Source organism: Somniosus microcephalus, chromosome 5 (assembly GCF_052327205.1).
Source record: "Somniosus microcephalus isolate GS21.2 chromosome 5, FLI_Smic_1.0, whole genome shotgun sequence".
Lineage (NCBI taxonomy): Eukaryota > Metazoa > Chordata > Chondrichthyes > Squaliformes > Somniosidae > Somniosus > Somniosus microcephalus.
Window position 1 is genome coordinate 12868085 of NC_140991.1, and position 25554 is coordinate 12893638.

The following is a 25554-nucleotide window of genomic DNA, read 5'->3' on the forward strand; positions in this document are numbered from 1 at the left end:
GGAGGAAGAGAAAAAACGGGGAACTATAGGCCGGTTAGCCTGACATCAGTAGTAGGCAAAATGCGAGAATCTATTATTAAGGATGTGGTAACAGGGCACTTAGAAAATCATAATAGGATTAGGCAGAGTCAACATGGTTTTATGAAAGGGAAATAGTGTTTGACAAATCTGTTAAGAGTTTTTTGAAGATGTAACTAGTAGGATGAATAAGGGGAATCCAGTGGATGTGGTGTATTTAGATTTTCAAAAAGCATTTGATAAGGTGCCGCACAAGAGGTTATTACACAAAATTAGGACTCATGGTATTGGGGGTAATATATTAGTATAGATTGGGGATTGGTTAATGGACAGAAAACAGAGAGTAGGAATAAACGGGACTTTTTCAGGTTGGCAGGCTGTAACTAGTGGGGTGCCGCAAGGATCAGTGCTTGGGCCTCAGCTATTCACAATCTACATCGGTGATTTAGATGAAGGGACTGAGTGTAACGTATCCAAGTTTGCTAATGATACAAAGTTAGGTGGGAAAGTAAGCTGTGAGGAGGACGCAAAGAGGCTGCAGAGAGATATGGACAGGTTGACGGAGTGGGCGAGAACATGGCAAATGGAATATAATGTGGGGAAGTGTGAAGTTATCCACTTTGGTAGGAAAAACAAAAAAGCTGAATATTTTTTGAATGGTGAGAGACTGGGAAATGTTTGCACTCAGAGGGACCTGGGTCTCCTTGTACATGAATCACTGAAAGTTAACATGCAGGTACAGCAAGCAAATAGGAAAGCAAATGGTATGTTAGCTCTTGTTACAAAGGGATTAGAGTATAAGAGTAAAGAAGTCTGACTACAATTATGCAGGGCATTGGTGAGACCACTCCTGGAGTACTGTGTACAGTTCTGGTCTCCTTACCTAAGGAAAGACATACTTGCCTTAGAGGGAGTGCAGCGAAGATTCACTGAACTGGTTCCTGGGATGAGAGGATTGTCCTATGAGGAGAGATTGAGTAGACTAGGCCTATATTCCCTAAAGTTTAGAAGAATTAGAGGTGATCTAATTGAAGCATATAAAATTCTTAGGGGGCTTGACAGGGTTATTGCTGAGATGTAGTGCGCGATCTTGCCAGCCCTGGGGAGGCAGGTATGGAGGTGGGACTGCCGGGAAAATGGCAGAATCTGGGGGCGGGTGCCCATCCCACCCCCAACCCGCCTCTGTGCCATCTTGCCAGGAGGCGGGTAGCCGACCCATGCCGTGTCCCGTCTCCTTGGAGGTGGGAAGGGGATTACAGCCACTTAACTGCCTGTTAATAGGTAGTTAACAGGCAGATAAGAGGATTATCCCCATTTTACCCTCACAAGTGCGGGCTTCCCAAAGGCTGCGAACCCTGCCAGGGTCACCGAGGCGAGCAGTGGGTCTGCGGGGGTCGGAGGGGTGCAAAAGTGCGCTGTGAAGGTAAGTGATGGGTGCAAGTGTGGAGAGGTGAGTATGTGAGGCAAGTGGAAAGTGTTAGAAAAAGTTAACTTACCTTTGTTTCTTCCTGCAGGCTTCAATCGTTGGGGATGTGGAGAGTCTCGCACCTCCGCAGCAGAGATGACAGATGGCTGCTGGATTTTCCAATGCAACAACCATCTAATTTCTGCTAAAGAAAGAGGTTTGACGAGTCTTGAATTCAAGAACTCATCAAAATACAGAGAATGTCAGTGTTTGACAGTTTCACATCTGTAAAATTCATTTGTCAAAAATCTGTCATACACTGACATTCTCTGTAACCAGCTTCCCCTTAATTGGCCTGCTAAACCCGCTGGGCGGGTTTAACAAGGTTAATCAAGGGAAACTAGCGTGAGTTGGCCAGAAGTCGGTGGAGATGGGACTAAAACCCGACAAGTGGGAGTCCCGCCTCCAAAAGCTCTCCATTGGCAAAATCCAGCCCACTGTTCCCCCTGGCTGGGGAATCTAGAACACGGGGTCATAGTCTCAGAATAAGGGGTCGGCCATTTAGGACTGACATGAGGAGAAATTTCTTCACTCAAAGGGTGGTGAACCTTTGGAATTTTCTAACCCAGAGGGCTGTGGATGCTCAGTCGTTGAGTATATTCAAGACAGAGGTCAATAAAGTTTGGGATATTAAGGGAATCAAGGGGTATGGGGATAGTGCAGGAAAGTGGAGTTGAGGTAGAAGATCAGCCATGATCTTGTTGAATGGTGGAGCAGGCTCGAGGGGCCGAATGGCCAACTCCAGCTCCTATTTCTTACGTAACTACACTTTCAAATTCCCAACTGTCTAGCCTTTGGCCCTCCATTCACCACAACATTTCTGCAGCTACCGATCTGCTCAATCATATCCTCACCTCTACCTTTGATGCCCTAGGCCCGAATAAAACCATTACTCTCTCTCACCCTGGCATTTCCCCCTGGTACGCCCCTCATCTCCGCTCCTTGAAGTCTAAAGGACGCAGACTTGAATGTTTATGGCGGCCAACTGGTTTAACCATTCAGCGCCAGATTTGGCTCGACCACATAAAACACTATTGGGTCCTGCTCTCCTCTGCCAAAACTGCTCACTATTTCAGGATCATCCTGGAGTGAAAAGATAACCCCCGGCTTCTTTTCTCCACTACAAACAGTCTTCTTAAAATTCCTTTCCCCTGCCTCCTCCAACAACAAGTGTGAGGAGCTCATGGACTTTTTTGTCACTAAGATTGAGACCATCTGTTCAACTGCCTCTGCTGCTTTCCTCCCTTCCCCTAGACCACCGGGCCAAACTTCTTCTGAGGCACCCCCCGCCCTAGCCCTGAACTCGCAGCTTTCTCTAGTTTCTCTCCTATCTTCTCTCATGCCCTCTCCAAGCTCATCTTGTCCATGAGATCCACCTTATGCTCACTCGACCCTATTCCCACCAAATTGGTGACCACCAAATTCCCTTACTGGCCACCATGTTAGCTGAACGGTATGAAAAAAAGAAATTGCACACGCTTCCCCTAGGAAATTTCTGTTTGAAGAGGGATTCTATTTTAAAATATTGTTAACGGTTCTCGCTCCTCAGGTACTATCACCCTCCCCTTCAAATCTGCCGTCATCACCACTTTCCTCAAAAAACCCACCCTTGATCCCTCTGTCCTTGCAAACTACTGCCCCATCTCCAATCTCCCTTTTCTCTCCAAAGTCTTTGAACGTGCTGCCGCCTCCCAATCCACGCCCATCTTTCCCGGAACTCCATATTTGAACCCCTCCAATCAGATTTCCACCCCTGCCACAGTACTGAAATGGCTCTTTTCAAAGACAAAAATAAAATCCTATGTGAAAGTGAATGGTAAACTATCCCTCCTCGTCCTTCTTGTCCTGTCTGCAGCCTTTGACATGGTTGACCACTCCATCCTTCTCCAATGCCTCTCCACCGTCGTCCAGCTGGGTGGGACTGCACTCGCCTGGTTCCATTCTTATCTATCTAATCGTAGCGAGAGAATCACCTGCAACGGCTTCTCTTCCCACACCCGCATCGTTACCTCTGGTGTCCCCCAAGGATTTATCCTTGGCCCCCTCCTAGTTCTCATCAAAATCCGGGCTGACACTCCAGTGTGGTGCTGAGGGAGTGCTGCACTGTCGGAGGTGCCGTCTTTCGGACGAGATGTTAAACCGAGGCCCCATCTCCCCTCTCGGGTGGATGTAGAAGATCCCATGGCACCATTCGAAGAAGAGCAGGGCAGTTCTCCCCAGTGTCCTGGGCCAATATTTATCCCTCAACCGAATGGTATCATGGGATCTTACGTCCAGCTGAGGGGGCAGACGGGACCTCAGCTTAACGTCATAGCTGGGGGACGGTACGTTCGACGGTGCCGCACTCCCTCAGTACTGCACTGGAGTTTCATCCTGGATTATAAGCCACAGGAAAAAATTCTTTTGCTGGGATTGTACGGTGCCATTTAAAGATCAAGTAAAACAAACTTGGTCATCATTCAAGAGAGTTATAACCTTTTCAAGCACCACTTTAAATCCCGGCCAATTACATATTCCAGCTGACTTGTGCAGTATAATCTGTCCTCGTGTTTGAAATTCTGGCTGCGGAATGTTCACTTGTTAAAATTATTTGGACAGTTCATTGAAGAAATCAGTTACTTATATCCTAACGGTCCCTGAAGATTTAACCATGAGGAAACGCTAATTGTATTGTAATTTTAGCAGAAGGATTTTTAATTTTTGAGGATTGCCTTTTGTTTTGGTGGGAAAATGATGGGGAAACATTTAGAAAATGATAGTTCTAATTATAATATATCTCTGCACTTATCTGATGCATTCTGTTATCAAGTGTTCACTTAAGTGGAATCGATTATAAATTCTATAGGCCTAGAAATTCAGTAGGCTTAGCGCCCCATTTGGGGCGCTGGAGGGCCTAGCGCCGGAGTTATGGCCAGTTGGCAAATTCAGTGGGGCCCTTCCGTCGGCGTTACACCGGTTGCGCTGCGCCGGCACCGATGACGTCATCGGTGTGCGCAGCGTCCCGGTTGCCGTGGTGACGGGCCCCAGCGCCGAAATTGAGTTGCGGCCGCCTCGCCCGTGGCAGCCGCAACTAAGACTTTGGCAACCGAGTCTTGCAGGAGTTAGCGCCGGCGCACTAAGGTCGCGCGGCGGCCGGCCGCTTTCCCGCCGGCCCGCACCTCCCTCCCCGGACTCCTCCACCCCCCCCCCCGCGGAACAGATGCGTCTGGCCTGCAAGCCCGGCACTTGTCCGAGGTGCCGGGCTCATTTTTCTGAACATTTGAAGAGCCAGCGGGCGGGTGCAGGCAGCTCCTCCTTAACTGAAGGAGGAGGTCTGCACTTCCCCAGCCTGCCGCACCGCATCGGGTGCCGCAGCGCCGGAATTGCGCCGCAATGCGGCACTCAGCGCCCATTTCGAGGCGCTGACACCCTCTAGTAGCACCGGCAGCCGTTTGGGCGCGGCGCTACTGAATTTTTGGCGTGCGCAGGGGGACTTAGCGCCGGCGCTAAATTTCCGGCGCTAAAGCCCTGGCGAACCCACAACCGAATTTCTAGGCCATAGACTCTGGCACAGTTCCCATGGATTGGAGGGTAGCTAATGTAACCCCACTATTCACAAAGGTGGTAGAGAGAAAACGGGGAATTATAGACCAGTAAGCCTGACATCGGTAGTGGGGAAAATGCTAGAGTCCATTATGAAAGATGTAATAGCAGAGCACTTGGAAAACAGTGACAGGATTGGAAAAAGTCAACATGGATTTACAAAAGGTAAATCGTGCTTGACTAATCTACTGGAATTTTTTGAGGATGTAACTGGTAGAATAGATAAGGGAGAACCAGTGGATGTGGTGTATTTGGACTTTCAGACGGCTTTCGATAAGGTCCCGCATAAGAAATTAGCATGTAAAGTTAAAGCACATGGGATTAGGGGTAAGGTACTGACTTGGATAGAGAACTGGTTGGCAGACAGGAAGCAAAGAGTTGGAATAAACAGGTCTTTTTCTGAGTGGCAGGCAATGACTAGTGGGGTACCGCAGGGATCGGTGCCAGGACCCCAGCTATTCACAATATATATATTAATGATCTAGACGAGGGAACTGGATGTAATATCTCCAAGTTTGCAGACGAGACAAAGCTGGGTGGGCGTGTGTGCTGTGAGGAGGATGCCGAGAAACTCCAGTATGATTTGGACAAGTTGGGTGATTGGGCAGATGCATGGCAGATGCAGTATAATGTGGATAAATGCGAGGTTATCCACTTTGGTGGCAAAAACAGGAAGGCAGATTATTATCTGAACGGCAATAGATTGGAAGAAGGGGAAGTGCAACGAGACCTGGGTGCCCTTGTGCACCAGTCGCTGAAGGTAAGCATGCAGGTGCAGCAGGCGGTTAAGAAGGCAAATGGTATGTTGGCCTTCATAGCGAGAGGATTCGAGTACAGGAGCAAGGATGTCTTGCTGCAGTTGTACAGGGCCTTGGTGAGACCACACCTTGAGTATTGTGTGCAGTTTTGGTCGCCTTATCTGAGGAAGGATGTTCTTGCCATGGAGGGAGTGCAGTGAAGATTCACCAGGCTGATACCTGGGATGGCAGGAATGACGTATGAGGAGAGATTGGGTCGATTGGGCTTATATTCGCTGGAGTTTAGAAGAATGAGAGGGGATCTCATTGAAACTTATAAAATTCTGACAGGACTGGACAGACTAGATGCAGGAAGGATGTTCCCGATGGTTGGGGAGTCCAGAACCAGGGGTCACAGTCTTAGGATAAGGGGTAAGCCATTTAGGACAGAGATAAGGAGGAATTTCTTCACCCAGAGAGTGGTGAACCTGTGGAATTCTCTATGACAAAAGGCAGTTGAGGCCAATTCATTAAATATATTCAAGAAGGAGTTAGATATATTTCTTAAGGCTAAAGGGATATGGGGAGAAGGCAGGGTCAGGGTACTGAATTTGGATGATCAGCCATGATCTCATTAAATGGCGGAGCAGGCTTGAGGGGCCGAATGGCCTACTCCTGCTCCTATCTTCTATGTTTCTATGTATCAACGCGTTGCCCCTAGGCGACATCATCCAAAAACCATAGGTCAGGTTATGGGGAGAGAGCCGGAATATGGTATTGAGGTAGAGGATCAGCCATGGTCATATTGAATGGCGGAGCAGGCTCGAAGGGCCAAATCGCCTACTCCTGCTCCTATTTTTCTATGTTTCTACGGTTCCACATGTACGCTGATGACACACAGCTCAACCTCACCACCACCTATCAGCCCCTCCACGGTCTCTATATCGTCAGACTACTTGTCCGACATCCAATATTGGATGAGCAGAAATTTCCTCCAACTAAATATTGGGAAGACTGAAGTCATTGTCTTCGGTCCCCGCCTCAAACCCCACATCTGTCTGAGGTTGAACCAGACCGTTTGCAACCTTGGTGTCATATTTGACCCTGATGAGCTTCCAAACACATATCTACGGCATCACCAATACCACCTACTTCCACCTCCGGAACATCACCCGACTCCGAACATTCCTCAGCTCATCTGCTCACCTCATCCATGCCTTTGTTACCTCTAGACTTGACTATTCCAACGCACTCCTGACCAGCCTACCATCATCCACCCTCATAATCCTGAGCCCATCCAAAACTCTGCTGTCCGTATCTTAACTCACACCAAGGGTACATCACCTGTCACCCTTGAAGCAACGCCTCAATTTTAAAATTCTCATCCTTGTTTTCAAATCCCTCCATGGCCTCGCCCCTCCCTATCACTGTAACGTCCTCCATCACTACAACATACGAACATACGAATTAGGTGCAGGAGTAAGCCACTCGAGCCTGCTCCGCCATGCGATAAGATCATGGCTGATCTGATTACTCCACATTCTCGCCTACCCCCGATAACCTTTCACCCCCTTGCTTATCAGGAATCTATCTACCTCTGCCTTAAAAATATTCAAAGACTCTGCTTCCACCGCCCTCTGAGGAAGAGAGTTCCAAAGACTCACGACCCTCTGTGAGGAAAAAATTCTCCTCATCTCTGTCTTAAATGGGCGACCCCTTATTTTTAAACAGTGACCCCTAGTTCTAGATTCTCCCACAAGAGGAAACACCCTCTCCACATCCACCCTGTCAAGACCCCTCAGGATCTTATATGTTTCAATCAAGTCACCTCTTATTCTTCTAAACTCCAGCGGATACAAGCCTAGCCTGTCCAACCTTTCCTCATAAGACAACCCGCCCATTCCAGGTATTAGTCCAGTAAACCTTCTCTGAACTGCTTCCAATGCATTTACATCCTTCCTTAAATAAGGAGACCAATATTGTACACAGTACTCCAGATGTGGTCTCACCAATGCCCTGTATAACTGAAGCATAATCTCCCTACTTTTGTATTCAATTCCCCTCGCAATAAACAATAACATTCTATTAGCTTTCCTAATTACTTGCTGTACCTGCATACTTATCTTTTGCGATTCATGCACTAGGATACCTAGATCCCTCTGCATCTCAGAGCTCTGCAATCTCTCACCATTTAGATAATATGCTTCTTTTTTATTCTTCCTGCCAAAATGGACAATTTCACCTTTTTCCACATTAAACTCCATGGGGACGATTTTCTCAGCCACGAGGAGGCGGGTATGGAGGCAGGACTGCTGGGAAAATGGCAGAATTTGGGGGTGGGTGGCAAACACGTCCCCAACCCACCTCCATGCCATCTTCCCAGGAGGCGGGTTGCCGTCCCGCGCCGGGTCCTGTCTCCTTGGAGGCGGGAAAGGATTAAAGCCTATTAACTGCCTGTTAACAGGTAGTTAACAGGCAGAAAATAGGATTATCCTCATTTTTCGTCCCGATGTGCGGGCTTCCCAACCTGGGGGAACCCCGCCAGGGTGTAGGAGGCGAGCAGTGGGTCTGCGGGAGTCGGAGGGGTCTGAAAGTGCGATGTAGAGGTGAGCGATGGGTGAAAGTGTGGAGTGGTAAGTATGTGAGGTGAGTGTAAAGTGTTAGAAAATATTAACTTACCTTTGTTTCTTCCTGCAGCCTTCAGCATCTGTGGAGCCAGAATCCCCGACATCTGTATTGTAGAGATCACAGACTGGCTGTTGCATCCTCCAATCCAACAGCCATCTGATTTCTGCAAAGTAGAAAGGTTGGATGAGTCCTGAACACAAACTACACAGAATGTCAGTGTTTGACAGCTTCACAGAGCTGTCAAACGATGACATTACTTCTTTCAAAAATTCTTGATAGATGACATGTCATACGTTGACGAGCTCTGCAACTGGCTTCCCCCTAATTGGCCTGCTGAGCCCGCTGGGCGGGCTTAACAAGGTCAATCAGGGGAAAATCCCGCTGGTTGGCCAGAAGCTGATGGAGGCGGGACTGAAGCCTGACAAATGGGAGTCCCGCCTCCAAAAGCTTCCCATTGAGAAAATCACCCCCTCATTGCCAGATCTTTGCCCACTCACTTAGGGTGCGATTTTCCCAATGGAGGCGGGTTGGAGGCAGATTTCGGTTTGGGTGGGTTCCAAACTCGCCTCTACTGAGAGGTGGGAAAAATTTGCAATTTTCCCCAAATTGACCAGTTGATTTCAGAGGTGTGGGTCCCCCTGGGCCAATTAGTGTTTTGGGACTGAAACTCGCCTCCGCTGACGTCACTTATCCAGCTTCATTTAAGGGCTACTTGCTGCCTTGGCGCATTCTGCTAGTTTTTGGTCAATGCTGCACCACTTCCAAGCTGTTATCTCCTTGAAGAATGGCCAGCTCCAAACATGAGCCTCCCCGAGGTTCTCGGATGAGGCACTGGGTATGCTGGCTGAGGGGGCGAGAGCTAGCAGGGAGGTGATCAGAGTGGAAGCTATAATTGTTTCCTTGTCGCAATGGCAGCAAGAAAAAAAAATCAATCAACATATTTTAAAACACGGTGCGAGGAGGGTGGGGGGCAAGAGAGAATGTGCCACCAAAATAATTTTCCAAAGTGCTTTGAAATATTTGTAATGAATTGGGATAGACACATTACCATTACATGAAATTGACAGGTGACATCGACAGGTAAAACCGATAGGTGACATCAATGGATGAAACTGACAAGTAACATCAACAGACTACACTGGCAAGTGACATCACCAGATAATCAGCAGGTGATGCTAAAATGTGCTAATAACAGGTGAAACTGACAGGTGATACTGAGAGATGATACTGGCAGGTGGTAATAACAGGTAATACCAATGGGGGCATTGACAGTTGATATTTATAGGTGAAACTAATGCAAGACATTGACAGATGGTACTGATGATAGGGCTTCTGAAATGCAGAAATGATGGGTGTTAGTAACAAATTGTGATATTGACAGGTGAAACTGACACTAAGGTTGAAAGAATAAAAGTGAAGGTGACGTAAGTCAGATGACACAAAAACCTTTGCTGTACTCGTACTTCAAAGAACACCTTCTTGATCACTGAGGAAGAAGAGGAGAAACAGTCACATTTCATTCTGATGTGTTTCAGAACAAATTATCTAATTTAATGTAAAATAGCTCATTGTGTTGAATAACAAAATGGTAACAAAAATCTCCTTACTAACTGCTTTCTTGAGAAGATTTTGGTGCTGTATTGATATCATTCAACACTATCAGTGCATAGATGGGTCTTGATATGCGAAGCTTGTACTGAAGCGTCTCTATTTTCTGTTAACAGTGAATCTTGGGGTACCAAGAGCAACTCAAAGATGTAAGTTTTCATAATGAACACAGACTTAGAAGGAATTGTAAGTTTGGGGAAAAAATGCTGTATAAGATGAGCAAATGGCAGTAGATGTAGCTTTACACTGCATCAAACATGTACTCACCTGATCAGGTAGACTGACCTTTACTCTGCATATAACCCGTGCTATACCTGCCCTGGGAGTGTTTGATGAGACAGTGTAGAGGGAGCTTTACCCTGTATCTAATCCATGCTGTACCTGCCCTGGGAGTGTTTGATGGGACAGTGTAGAGGGAGCTTTACTCTGTATCTAACCCTTGCTGTACCTGCCCTGGGAGTGTTTGATGGGACAGTGTAGAGGGAGCTTTACTCTGTATCTAACCCGTGCTGTACCTGCCCTGGGAGTGTTTGATGAGACAGTGTAGAGGGAGCTTTACTCTGTATCTAACCCGGGCTGTACCTGCCCTGGGAGTGTTTGATGGGACAGTGCAGAGGGAGCTTTACTCTGTATCTAACCCTTGCTGTACCTGCCCTGGGAGTGTTTGATGGGACAGTGTAGAGGGAGCTTTACTCTGTATCTAACCCGTGCTGTACCTGCCCTGGGAGTGTTTGATGAGACAGTGTAGAGGGAGCTTTACTCTGTATCTAACCCGGGCTGTACCTGCCCTGGGAGTGTTTGATGGGACAGTGTAGAGGGAGCTTTACTCTGTATCTAACCCATGCTGTACCTGCCCTGTGAGTGTTTGATGGGACAGTGTAGAGGGAGCTTTACTCTGTATCTAACCCGGGCTGTACCTGCCCTGGGAGTGTTTGATGAGACAGTGTAGAGGGAGCTTTACTCTGTATCTAACCCATGCTGTACCTGCCCTGGGAGTGTTTGATGGGACAGTGTAGAGGGAGCTTTACTCTGTATCTAACCCATGCTGTACCTGCCCTGGGAGTGTTTGATGGGACAGTGTAGAGGGAGCTTTACTCTGTATCTAACCCATGCTGTACCTGCCCTGTGAGTGTTTGATGGGACAGTGTAGAGGGAGCTTTACTCTGTATCTAACCCGGGCTGTACCTGCCCTGGGAGTGTTTGATGAGACAGTGTAGAGGGAGCTTTACTCTGTATCTAACCCATGCTGTACCTGCCCTGGGAGTGTTTGATGGGACAGTGTAGAGGGAGCTTTACTCTGTATCTAACCCGTGCTGTACCTGCCCTGGGAGTGTTTGATGGGACAGTGTAGAGGGAGCTTTACTCTGTATCTAACCCGTGCTGCACCTGCCCTGGGAGTGTTTGATGGGGACAGTGTAGAGGGAGCTTTACTCTGTATCTAACCCGTGCTGTACCTGCCCTGGGAGTGTTTGATGGGGACAGTGTAGAGGGAGCTTTACTCTCTATCTAACCAGTGCTGTACCTGCCCTGGGAGTGTTTGATGGGGACAGTGTAGAGGGGGCTTTACTCTGTATCTAACCCATGCTGTACCTGCCCTGGGAGTGTTTGATGGGACAGTGTAGAGGGAGCTTTACTCTGTATCTAACCCATGCTGTACCTGCCCTGGGAGTGTTTGATGGGACAGTGTAGAGGGAGCTTTACTCTGTATCTAACCCGTGCTGTAGCTGCCCTGGGAGTGTTTGATGGGGCAGTGTAGAGGGAGCTTTACTCTGTATCTAACCCGTGCTGTACCTGCCCTGGGAGTGTTTGATGGGACAGTGTAGAGGGAGCTTTACTCTGTATCTAACCCGTGCTGTACCTGCCCTGGGAGTGTTTGATGGGACAGTGTAGAGGGAGCTTTACTCTGTATCTAACCCGTGCTGTACCTGCCCTGGGAGTGTTTGATGGGACAGTGTATAGTGAGCTTTACTCTGTATCTAACCCGTGCTGTACCTGCCCTGGGAGTGTTTGATGGGACAGTGTAGAGGGAGCTTTACTCTGTATCTAACCCGTGCTGTGCCTGCCCTGGGAGGGTTTGATGGGACAGTGTATAGTGAGCTTTACTCTGTATCTAACCCGTGCTGTACCTGCCCTGGGAGGGTTTGATGGGACTGTGTAGAGTGAGATTTGCTCTGTATCTAACCCGTGCTGTACCTGCCCTGGGAGTGTTTGATGGGACAGTGTAGAGGGAGCTTTACTCTGTATCTAAGCATTGATGTAACTGACCTAAGAATGCCCAAGTGCTTGCTGGGGCAATGTAGAAGCAGCTTTGCCCGGACACTTCACACCAGAATTCACACACCAAGTGTACATGGGTTTGGTATTAGGACGAGGCAGTTAAAATGGAGCGGAAGACTTACCCATTCCATTTTCGACCCCAACCTGGCCCATCATTGGGGCCCAGTTGCTAATTTTACCTGAGACATGAGCGGGGAGCAGTGGTGGCTTCCCTGCCAGGCCAAATCTCTCAAGGGCAAGAAGAGGACCTGGTAAGGTAGGCTTTTAAAAATTTATTTGATTACCTTGTGGGCTGGGAGAAGCAGGTGACCTTTGGCCTCACCTGACCCAATTGCCTCGTGCCCAGGACAGTCCCTGCGGCCTCTGAGCCGAAAGGGTGGTTGAAGCAGATTTAATAGTAACTTTTAAAAGGGAATTGGATGTATACTTAAAAAGGAAAAATTTGCAGGGCCACAGGGAAAGAGCAGGGGAGTGGGACTAATTGGATAGCTTTTTCAAAGAGCTGGCACAAGCACTATGGGCCGAATGGCCTCCTTCTGTGCTGTAAGATTCTTTATTCTATATAAGGCGGAAATCAATTGGGCTGGAACATAATGAATCTTTTAAGAGCTGATGCTGATGAATAATAATTCGGTTAGCGTTACTATACTTGTATTGTGACAGTGACATTAAGTACTTAGCAATCTCGGATGTGCAGGATTAGCACTAACTGCTTCATTCCCTATTCACAGCAAAATCGGTGAAGAGCTATGCTGCCAAACGACGCTGTGAGTTCTAGGAGATAATATTTGATGTCAATTGAGCTCTTCTTTGTGGATTGCCACAGTGGTACCAGGCACTGCAGCTCCAACGCACTGTGTCCCAGAGCTGGCTAAAGGCGATGAATCTCAGGTCCAAAAGCCGAGCCACTTTAGGAATGATGTCCCCAACCTTGAGGTTCAATTTAGTGGGACGGTTTACTAGAGGGTATGATTTCCTCTGAATGCTACAGGTGTCATCCTGCAATCTATGGCCTCCAGCACTTATATATATGCATATAAATGAATGAACAGAAAATTAGGGACCTGGTGCTTACAATTTTCCAAGGTGGGCTCCCTGAGGGTGGCAATCCCCAGTGGGAGTGCTGAAATGCAGAATCACTCCCCTAATGTGGAATTATATCATATACCCATCCTTAATAAATGGGATTTCAACTTTATTACTCACAACGCACAGAGTAAATTTCTCATATTGTCACCTAACCGACCTAAGTGACTTGTTAGACTGACTTCTTAGGATGATAAGAAATATTGCGAGGCCAATTATGATAGGAATTTAAAAATAAAAAGGAATTCAAGCAAAAGAAGTTCAATACGGTCTGCTCCTGATAATTTAAAGTTTTTGTGTTAAATTATTCTAATTAATTCAAATGAAGTCATGTAAATAACACAGCAAAGTGAAATATAGTGCTTAAATTCTTTTGGAATTCTGAGACAGTTTGAGTAGCGGCTATGAATTCAAATGAGCAGACTATCAGAGAGATCAGTAGATTGCAATGGTAGAACTTGCTCAGTAAATTGTCAGTCACTTCCATGTGGTTTGTGATTTTTTGGTAATGAGGAAAGCTCTGTACCATGGGGATGGGGAAGGGCAGTATGTGTTAAACAAAGAGGAAAAATACAAAAGGACACAGGAGCGAGAAGCAGTACAGGTAGTTCCAGCTGAAGAGATGAGCACAGGTACAGGAGCAAGGGGTCAAATGGCCTACTCCCATGCTGTACGTTCTATGACCGCCTTACCCCTGAAAGGTATCCTGGTTGCTAATATGGACTACTTCTAAAAACAATCACATTGAATATCCACGAAAAATGCATGTAAACTGAACAGTCACCAAAGCAATGAACAGGTTAGTTCAAATAGAAATAAGAAAAAAGCGATCTATACAAAACCCAAAAGGAAAATTGTGACTGAGCAGTAAAAGGCTAAATGGGATATTAAGTGCAAAGAGGACCCCAGAGATCAGCGAATAATGTTAACGTTAAAATTCCAATTTTCCAATTTTTTTCAAGATAATACTAATAATTGATTCAGGATAATGGGATTTCAAGGCCTTGGAGAGGGTGCAGAGGAGATTTACTAGAATGGTACCAGGGATGAGGGACTTCAGTTATGTGGAGAGACTGGGAGAAGCTGGGGTTGTTCTTTTATTAAATTTGTTTATGGGATGTGGGCGTCGCTGGCAAGTCCAGCATTTATTGCCCATCACAAACTCCTTAGAGCTGAGAAGATTAGAGGAGATTTGATAGAGGTATTCAAAATCATGAACGGTTTTGATAGAGTAAATAAGGAGAAACTGTTTCCAGTGGCAGGAGAGTCGGTAACAGATTTAAGATAATTGACAAAAGAAACAGTGTGGGTGACGATTTAGCCATTTGTCGAAGGGTTCTCCTGGTCCCCTGCCAAAGAAACACCCCGTGGAATTGCTAGGCCAGCATCCTTTGCTGTGGAGTTGCGACTTGGCCTTCAAGCAATGATTGCCATCCTAATCGGTGTTTCACAAGGTTCTTTTCTTCATAGGGCCATCAGGGAGAGGTCTTCAGCCTGTCCAATTACTCACAAACTCCCCTACAAGAGGTTTCTTTCATAGTATCACCAAATAATGATTTATTCAGCAGTATTATACTTGTGCCAGACAATGGTATGCATACTTTAGTATGTTTAGATGTGCAAGACCTGAACTGAGATATTTTGTCAACAGCGGCACTTACGAACCAGCAGAGAAGCAGAGAAATTGGTAAGTGTGGGAATGAGTTCCCCTTTCAAAAGCATTGGTTCTGGTGAAAGTGATGTGGCAGGTGATAGCTCGTTGAGTAAATGCCAACATTTGACGTGGCACTGAGCTTGGCAGATCATGAAGGCAGCCCTTGGATTGGGCTCAGTGAACTGGCCTCAGGATGGGCAATACAGTTGGCTTCCATTGGCTGCAAGAGGGAGAACAAATCTGTTGAGGTTCCGGCATCTAATTGCAATCAAGTGACCCTTACTGGAAAGCACGCATATGTGGTCACAGGGCAAGGGCAAGGATCAGGTTCGGCTACGATCCTGTCTATGATGCAATAGCCTGTTGGCACTTGGACATGGAGCCGGACAGCTCCTGGTATCTGTGGCACCACATGAAAGTCAGTTGGTTGAAATTGGTCTTCGGCAAAAGTGAAAGGCGGGCGATAGCAAATCGACAGACAAGGGCGGGCTTAACAAGGTCAATCAAGGGAAAATCACGTCTGTGGAGCGGAGGCAGCGGGGGGTGGGACTGGAACCCGGAAACCAGCTGACCCGCACCCATCCCGACACCGAACGCAAAACCGCAGGCAGTTAGTGCCAGTGCTCCATTCATGGCACACCCAAGTTCTCACGATTATGATTCAGGATGGAGAATCCTGCAGGATTATATTTCCAATGGATAACAGGCAACACTTCCCTGGTGAAAGCATGAAATTGGAAAATGACTCCTTGTAGCATCATTTATAAGGTGACTGAATAAGCCTTTGAACAGGAAGAATATAAAGGGAGATGGAGAAAAGATAGAAGAGTGGGTTGAGATAGTCCCAGTTGAAGAGTTTGACTGGTCACGAAAGTAAAAGCCCATGGGATCCAGGGCAATGTGGCAGGTTGGATCCAAAATTGGCTCAGAGGCAGGAAGCAAAGGGTAATGTTTTTGTGACTGGAAGGCTGTTTCCAGCGGGGTTCCACAGGGCTCAGTACTAGGTCCCTTGCTTTTTGTGGTATATATCAATGATGTAGACTTGAATGTAGGGGGTATGATTAAGAAGTTTACAGATACTAAAATTGGCTGTGTGGTTGATAATGAAGAAGAACGCTGCAGACTGCAGGAAGATATCAATGAATTGGTCAGGTGGCAAAATGGAATTCAATCTGGAGAAGTGTGAGGTAATGCATATGGGGAGGGCTAACAAGGAAAGGGAATACACGTTAAATGGTAGGACACTGAGAAGTGTAGAGGAACAAAGGGACCTTGGAGTGCAGGTCCACAGATCCCTGAAGGTAGCAGGCCAAGTGGATAAGGTGGTTAAGAAGGCATATGTAATACTTGCTTTTATTAGCCGAGGCATAGAATACAAGCGCAGGGAAGTTATGCTTGAACTGTATAAAACACTAGTTAGGCCACAGCTAGAGTACTGCGTGCAGTTCTGGTCACCACATTACAGGAAAGATGTGATTGCACTAGAGAGGGTGCAGAGGAGATTTACAAGGATGTTGCCTGGACTGGATAATTTTAGCTACGAGGAAAGACTGGATAGGCTGGGTTTGCTTTCTTTGGAACAGAGGAGGCTGAGGGGAGACCTTATTGGGGTGTATAAAATTATGAGGGGCCTAGATAGAGTGGACAGGAAGGAGTTATTTCCCTTAGCAGAGGGGTCAACAACCAGTGGGCATAGATTTAAAGTAATTGGTAGGAGGTTTAGAGGGGATTTGAGGGAAAATGTTTTCACCCAGCAGGTGGTTGGGGTCTGGAACTTACTACCTGAAAGGGTGGTAGAGGTAGAAACCCTCACCACATTTAAAAAGTACTTGGTTGTGCACTTGAAGTGCCATAACCTGCAGGGCTACGGACCAAGAGCTGGAAAGTGGGATTAGGCTGGATAGCTCGTTGTTGGTGGGCGCGGACACGGTGGGCCGAAATGGCCTCCTTCCGTGCTATAAATTTCTATGATTCTATGACTGGCACAGATGCGACAGGGCAAATGCCCTCCTGCCATGCTGTAATATCAATGATTCTGTCTGGTTAGATATTTAATGAGAGTAAACTTTCTTTACAATTAGTAAGAATAGCATTTGCTCACTGTAGCAGTTCCAGTTGAGCATGACTCTTCTCAATGTTGAAGTGAAACCAACTAGGTTTTCATGGCCACCTTTGGTGTTGTGTACAACATGAGAAGTAGGCATCACAGGGGGAAGGGAGAAAACTGTTGAGATAATTAAATAACCTGCATGCTTTGTATCTGATGATTCTTATGCTCTCTGTCAACAGAGCGGGTAAAGGCCAGACTTTTGCAGAATTATGGTAAGTTCCAGAATGAGCTAAGAGTCAAAAAGAGAAAAAGGAAAGTGCTTCTATATTCTACACATAGGGGGTTATGTTCCCCACTATTGTGCTGGTAGTTTAGGCGCTAAACAGGCTCCAAGGTGGTCAAGATGGGATCTTGAGCTGAGGCGCTTGGTTAGCCCGCCTTTAGCACAAGACGCCCTCTTGGTATAGGAGATTTAAGCACATGCTCAGAATGGCTGCCCGAGGACAGTTAAGCCTCTGATTACGAATTAAAATGGCCTCTAATGTTCATTAAAGAGGCCGCACGCCATTTTGCTGGCTAATGTGGCAATTACTGTCCTCTCCTAATAGCGACCAGCTGAACTGGAGTAAAAGAAGTTGTTTGTGAGGATTACAAATGCTGCGCAAAACCTTGCTCAACTTTCACTGTTCTCTTGCTGATTGAGATCGACTGACTACACAGCGTTTGAAGAGGACTTTTAATACACATTGGGAGACTTTCTGGGACACTTTGTCAAGACTTCGCCAACACTTTATCAACATGTTTTCCAGAAGTTCTCTGAGAACTTCACCTAAAAAGAGTCAGTGCAGTGCTACTGTACCTTATGGGAGTCACCAGGAGAAAGGGAGTGGTTGGTCATGGGAATCTTGCTAGGGGTCCCCTTGGTCTGGAGGAAGAATGGGAGAAGCAGATGAGGCCAGGCAGAACAGCACCAGCTGCTGGAGGAGAGAGGGAGAGGAAGGACAGGAGGGTGAGGAGGGTTCTTAACAGGAGGCCCTGTCCACCCAGGGTCTTCAGAAAGCACTACTACTACAATCATGAACTCAAGACCAGTGCAAGTGGAGGTTGTGCTTTACCAAGGAGGTCGTCACAGAGATCTGTGACCTCGTGGAAGGAAGACTCAGACCTCGCAGCACAGCCAGGATACATTGCCTGTGGCAGTCAAGTCACAGTAGCACTTAAATTGTATGATTCAGGAACCTTCCAAGCTGCCACAGCTGATATCAGTCACATATCCTAATCCTTTGTGCACTTTTGCATAAGGGAGGTCACTGAGGCTCTATATGCTCTGAGGAAGACCAGTTGTCAGGATGGCTGAGTGGTCTAAGGCGCTCAAACTCAAGGATTTTCATCTGCACAGAGCGAGATTAAACGGAGTGCACTTGAACAGAGTGTTTTATTTGGGAATTTGGAAAGAGTGGGAATTCGGAGAAGAGGGGGAAGGTGTTGCTGCTTTTTGCCTCAACTACTTGTAGTGCTTTGTATTACAGGTAGATTTTTAATTTTAGTACTCAACTTAATCTAGATCATGTAAGTAGTCAAGAAACTACACTGTAAACTAAGTTACCTAATTACAAATTTAATTAAAGGGTGTGACTGCAACTCAGGCAGGTAAGGGGACCCCAGGTGCAGTGCTGGAGGAGCCTCAGCCTTTGCCCTCGTCCAACAGGTATGAGGTTCTTGCTGCCTGTGTGGATGAGGGAAAAGCCTGCAGGATGGATGAGCAAGCTGACCATGGCACCATGGTGCAGGAGGCCATTCAAGTGGGGGGAGTGAAAGGGAATGTAGTTGTGGTAGGGGACAGTATAGTCAGGGGGATAGATACTGTTCTCTGCAGCTGCGACCGAGAGTTCTGAAGGTTGTGCTGCCTGCCTGGTGCCAGAGTTAAAGACATCTCCTCATGGCTGGAGAAAAACTTCGAGTGGGAGGGGGAGGATCCAGTTGTCATGGTCCACATAGGAACCAACGACATAAGTAGAACTAGGAATGAGGTTCTGCAGAAAACATTGGTGGGAGTTGTTTATAGGCCCCCAAACAGTAGTATAAATCACGAAATTAGAGGCGCATGTAACAAGTATAATACAGTAGTCATGGGGGACTTTAATCTACATATATACTGGGCAAACCAAATTTGCAGTAATAGTGTGGAGGACGAATTCATGGAATGTATGCAAGATAGTTTTCTAGATCAGTATGTTAAGGAACCAACTAGGGAACAGGCTATTTTAGATCTAGTATTGTGCAGTGAGAAAGGGTTAATTTATAACCTTGTAGTAAAGGGGCCTAAGGGAAGAGTGACCATAATATGATAGAATTTGAAAGTGATTTAGTTAAATCCGAAACTAGGATCTTAAATCTAAAGAAAGCAAACTACGTAGGTATGAGGGGTGAGTTTGCTAAGATAGATTAAAAGGTATGATGGTAGACAAGCAATGGCTAGCCTTTAAAGAATTACTACATAATTTACAACAAATATACATTCCTTGAAGACACAAAAACCCCACAGGAAAAGTGGCCCAACCGTACTAAAGATAGTATTAGATCAAAAGAAGAGGCTTATAATGTTGCCAAAAAGAGTAGTAAGCCTGAGGATTGGGAGGATTTTAGAATTCAGCAAAGGAAGACCAAGAAATTAATAGAGGGAAAATAGAATATGAGAGTAAACTAACGAGAGACATAAAAAAAGACTGTAAAAGCTTCTATAAGTATGCAAAAAGGCAAAAATTGACAAAAGTAAATGAGTCCCTTACAGGCTGAGACAGGAGAAATTATAATGGGGAATAAGGAAATGGCGGAGGGATTAAACAAATACTTTGTGTCTGTCTTCACGGAAGAAGATGCAAAAAACGTCCCGGAAATCGTGGAGAACCATGGGTCTAGCAAGAATGAAGAATTGAAAGAAATTAGTATTGGTAAAAAAATAGTACTGGATAAATTAATGGGACTGAAAGCCGATAAATCCCCTGGACCTGATGGCCTACATCCTAGGGTTTTGAAAGAGGTGGCTTTAGAGATAGTGGATGCATTGGTTGTCATGTTCCAAAATTCCATAGAATCTAGAATGGTTCCCACGGATTGGAAGGTAGTAAATGTAACCCCACTATTTAAGAAAGGAGGGAGAGATAAAACGGGGAACTACAGGCCAATTAGCCTGACATCAGTAGTAGGGAAAATGCTAGAATCTATTATTAAGGACATGGTAAAAGGGCACTTAGAAAATAATAATAAGATTGGGCAGAGTCAACACGGATTTATGAAAGGGAATTCGTGTTTGATGAATCTGTTAGAGTTTTTTGAGGTTGTAACTAGCAGAGTAGATAAGAGGGAACCAGTGGATGTGGTGTATTTGGATTTTCAGAAGGCATTTGATAAGGTGCCACACAAGAGGTTATTAAACAAAATTAGGGCTCATTAGGGCCATTCAATATGATCATGGCTGATCCTCTATCTCAATACCATATTTCTGCTCTCTCCCCATAACCCTTGATGCCCCTTGTGTCTAGAAATCTATGTATCTCCTTCTTAAATATATTCAGTGACTTGGCCTCCACAGCCTTCTGTGGTAGAGAATTCCACAGGTTCACCACCGTCTGAGTGGAGAAATTTCTCCTCATCTCAGTCCTAAATGTTCTACCCCGTATCCTGAGACTGTGACCCCTCGTTCTAGACCCGTTTTCAACACCTCCCCCTCCCCTGAAGAACACAATAAAAACGACCACCAATTCCACCACTGTCCAATTACTAAACCCATCAGCCTTCTTGGCCCTGCAAGGTCCTCATCTGACTCCTCTACAACAGAAATAGTATGCGATCTTGTCCCCCGGCAAGGTGGGACCTGTGGTGTCCCTTCCACCCGGCATGTCTGCTGCTCACTAGTGCCCGGTGCATGACACTGTGAGGACCCCTTTTCTACTCTAACCTCTAAGTTACCCTGGTTGCTGGTCTCTGACCTGGTGCCTGCGGCACAGGTATCAATTGACGTAGTACCTTCTTCCTCGCTTTCATATGAACATAAGAAGCTAAGAAATAGGAGCAGGAGTAGGCCATTTGGCCCTTCGAGCCTATTCAATAGAATCATGGTTGATCTGCTACCTCAACTCCACCTTCCCGCACTATCCCCATATCCAAAAATCTATTATAAAAACAGAAAACGCTGGAAATACTGAGCAGGTCAGGCACTGGGACATGGCAATGGGACAAGTTAAGAAACAAAAGATGACTCTAGATGAAGTGTAAATGGCACTGGCAGAATGATTGACAGCTGCCATGTGAGAGAGAATTTTTTTTTAGAAAAGGATAGGGACAGAGGTTATGGTCTGAAATTGTTGAACTCGATGTTGAGTCTAGAAAGCTGTAAAGTGCCTAATCGAAAAATGAGGTGCTGTTCCTCGAGCTTACGCTGAGCTTCATTGGAACAGTGTAAGAGGCCGAGGACGGAAAGGTCAGAGTGGGAGTGGAGCGGAGAATTAAAGTGACAGGTGACCGGAAGCTCGGGGTCACCCTTACGGACTGAACGGAGGTGTTCCGCAAAGCGGTCACCCAATCTGCGTTTGGTCTCCCCAATATAGAGGAGACCGCATCGTGAGCAGCGAATACAGTATACCAAATTGCAAGAAGTACAAGTAAATCGCTGTTTCACCTGGAAGGAGTGATTGGGGCCCTGGACAGTGGGAAGGGAGTAGGTAAAAGGGCATGTGTTGCATCTCGTGTGCTTGTACATGAAGATGCCGGGCGAAATGGAAGGGGTGTTAGGGGTGATAGCGGAGTGGACCAGGGTGTCGTGGAGGGAGCAGTCCCTACGGAATGCTGAAAGGGGAGGTGAGGGGAAGATGTGGTTGGTGGTGGGATCACGCTCGAGGTGGCGGAAGTGGCGGAGTATGATCTGTTGAATGTGAAGGCTGGTGGGGTGAAAGGTGAGGAGAAGGGGATCCCTATCGTGGTTCTGGGAAGGAGGGGAAGGGGTGAGAGCAGAATTGCGGGAAATAGAACGGACACGGTCAAGGGCCGTGTCAACCACAGCAGAGGGGAATCCTTGGTTGAGGAAAAAGGAAGACATGTCGAAAGTACTGGTATGGAAGGTGGCATCGTCAAAGCAGATGCGGCGGAGACGGAGAAACTGGGAGAATGGAGTAGAGTCCTTACAGGAGGCGGGGTGGGAGGAAGTGTAGTCCAGGTAGCTGTGGGAGTCAGTGGGCTTATAGTGAATGTTTGTCAATGGCCTATCCCCAGAGATGGAGACAGAGAAGTTGAGGAAGGGAAGGGAAGAGTCGGAGATGGACCATGTGAAGGTGAGGGAAGGGTGGAAATTGGAAGCAAAGCGAATTAAATTTTCTAGTTCAGGGCGAGAGCAGGAAACGGCACCGATACAGTCATTTTTCTGCCCTCGCAACGTGATCCTATGCAGAGCTAGACAGATAGCGAACAACTTGATATCTTCCAATAAAATCACAAGGCTTGACTTTTCTTGTAACGCTTTACTGAAAGATTCTTATTGTAAAACTGAAATACAACACAGAAATAGAAGGACACATTAGTATACAGACGCATAATTGATATGTGTACACAAATTTAGGTACGCCTGGGCAACACAGTACGTCTGGCAACGAATATACATTTAGCAAGCTGGAAGGCATTCTCTTTAAATTAGCCCTGTACATAGTGTATCAAATACAGCTGCTAGATAACCAGCTAGACCGAGAAAAGTTACAACTAAACATTTTCTACAACATACAGTGTACGCTAATCGTCTATAGCATTCTAAAATACTTACAGACAAACAATTTCCAAGACTCAAGCATGGGGACAATACAACTGAGGAGCACCGTGGCGCAGGTCCTGTTCCGGCGGCGGCTCCACGAGGAATGAGCTCGCAGTCTCGTGGGGAGCGTGATGATCTCATCACGCTCGGGGTTGTGACGTCGTCACGTTTGCCGGTCGTTGCGTCGCTGGCCATTGGGGCCTAAGTCGGGAGCGGGGCTGGAGGCCAGGCTGGGCCGGTACTTGCCGCGGGAGCGGAAGGTAGCGGCGCTCCCGGCGGCTGATCGATGCGGCCGAAGACGCTAGGCCGGGCTGTGCCGGCGGCCTTTCTGGAGAGCAGAGTCGGGCCGGCAGCCGCCTCACGACGTGACGTGACGTCAGCATGCTAAGGCGCGTCTTAAAGGGGCAATGGCCCTAAAAGGTGAGTTAAAGGGGCAACGGCCCTAACAGGTAAGTTATACATATATAAGTAGGTTATGTACATACAGTAAGGTTAAGTTAGAGGGAGAGACAGCACACTCCCCGCTTGGTACAATTCCATTTGTACCACTATAGATACAAAATAAACCTGAAGAAAACGTCCTTTGGCTGCAACATACTCAGAGTCCGTTCTCTAGGTTTCTTTGGAAAGGAGGACTACGATCTCTGAGACTGGCCTCAGAAACACTTTGACAGTCCCCTCCTCGACGATCTTCACCTCCACCTTGCGGACCCTCTTGTCCCTGCTCGGCAGAGTTTTGACGACCAGTCCCACTGGCCATTCGTTTGTGTGCTTGGCTGTCTTTCAGCAAGACGACATCTCTCACTTTGACATTCGGCTTGTCTTCTGTCCATTTCCTACGGCTCTGTAGGGTGGACAAATACTCTCCTCTCCATCTCTTCCAAGAAGTGTCTACACGACACTGTACTTGCTTCCACTGCTTCCCGTGCAGCTCGGCCATGTCAAAGTTTCCAGAGGGAGCTGAAATAGCACTCATCTTTTGAGTCAGGAGCATCGCTGGGGTGAGGACTGCAGGCATGTCTGGGTCGGTGGACACCGGCACCAGGGTTCTCCTGAGCGAGCAGAGGCGCCCCGCAGCCTGCTCCCCGCTACTCGGAAGACGGCGTCCAGGAGAGCGAAACGGCAGGGGTTCCGCCCAGCTGTGTCAATCGTCCTTGGACCTTTCAAACACTGAGCATCCTAGGCCATCTGTGCTCACAGTGGGGCCTGCCTCTTCCTCACAGGCAGAGGAGGTTGACCTATGATGCTGCGTCATGTCATCGTAGTCCTCCTTTACCTGGATCCTGTTTGGGCATGGGCTGAGACAGGATGTGCGACCGTTGTGCAACACGTTTGCTTTATAGACGCTGACATCCGCTGGTTTGTGGACTGTTCCCAGGCAAACTCCACCCACGAGGACCCATCCCAAGTCAAGCCGCTGCGCATAGGGACCATCGTGGGGCCCGTTGATGTGCTCACGCACCTTGTGCACCCTTAAGATGTCTCTTCCCAAGAGTAGGAGGATTGGAGCGTCCGGGTCCACAGCTGGAATCTTGTTGGCAATTGGCTGTAGGTGGGGCTGATGGCGTGCGACCTCTGGGGAGGAGATTTCCGTCCTATCCTCTGGCATCATGTCGCACTCAATCAAGGTGGGGAGGGGAAGCTGTAGTTTCCCATCCATGGACTCGATCATGAAGTTCCCAACTCTCCTACCCGTAGTCTCTGTTGTCCCTGCACAGGTTTTTAGCGTGTACAGAGCGGCGCTGGCCTTGACGTCAAAGAGACTGAAGAATTCTGTCTTCGCTAGAGACTTGTTACTTTGCTCATCGAGCACTGCATACATTTTGATGGCCTTCTCCTTTCTCCCTGCAGGATATGCTTTAACCAAGCAGATTTTGGAGCATGAGCGTGGGCTGCTTGCATTTCCGCAAACCTCTGTACACTTGGAGGTGACTGCAGATGTGCTTTCGCTTTGCTCCCCGCTATCCTCTTTGTCAACCGCGGCACACTCAGTGGTTGACGGAGGAGGACCTGGATGCAGGGCTGCTATGTGTTTTTCGCTGTTGCACTCAAGGCACTTGATTGTCGCCTTGCAGTCTTTTGCCATGTGCATAGTCGACCCACAACACCTGAAGCAGATGCGGTTCTCTTTCAGGTATGATGTGCGCTCATCAATAGGCTTGTCTCTGAAGCTTCGACACTTTTTGAGTGGGTGGGGCTTCTTGTGTATTGGACACTGACGATCTGGGTCATCCACTTCATTCCCAGCAGAACTGGATTGGTTGACTGAGGGTTCGGCTGGAACATCTGTTTTGTGCACACTCACAGAGGCTTTGTTGCTGTACTTTGTGGATTTCTCTGTTCCCGAAGGAGCGTAACTGCTGGAGGTGGAGAAAGTGAAACTTGGATCATTCCTCACCTTTGCCTGTTGTTGGACAAATCTGGAGAAGAGAGAGAAGGGGGGAAATGCCACTCCATTTTCCTCCTTGTACTTGGATCCCTTAGCTATCCATTTCTCTTGAAGATTGTGGGGGAGCTTTTCCACTATTGGGTTTACCCCACGAGCTGTATCCAAATACGAGAGGCCGGTCAGGTAACCTTCTCCCTTGGCACACTCCAGTTCGAGGAGAATGTCGCCCAGTTCTCTGAGCTCGACATTATCCTTGTTGGTTA

General features: G+C 47.2%; 1 protein-coding gene across 2 annotated transcripts in view; it reads left to right on the forward strand.

Moving 5' to 3' along the window:
* Nucleotides 1-25554, forward strand: part of LOC147116895 (uncharacterized) — a 231763-nt gene that overhangs the window by 45163 nt on the left and 161046 nt on the right. For both annotated transcript variants that reach the window (XM_085987334.1, XM_085987335.1), the window contains 4 exons: nucleotides 10155-10187; nucleotides 13047-13082; nucleotides 15053-15088; nucleotides 17345-17377. In XM_085987334.1, the coding sequence (XP_085843460.1) occupies nucleotides 10155-10187; nucleotides 13047-13082; nucleotides 15053-15088; nucleotides 17345-17377 (138 nt within the window). The remainder of the gene's footprint in view (nucleotides 1-10154; nucleotides 10188-13046; nucleotides 13083-15052; nucleotides 15089-17344; nucleotides 17378-25554) is intronic.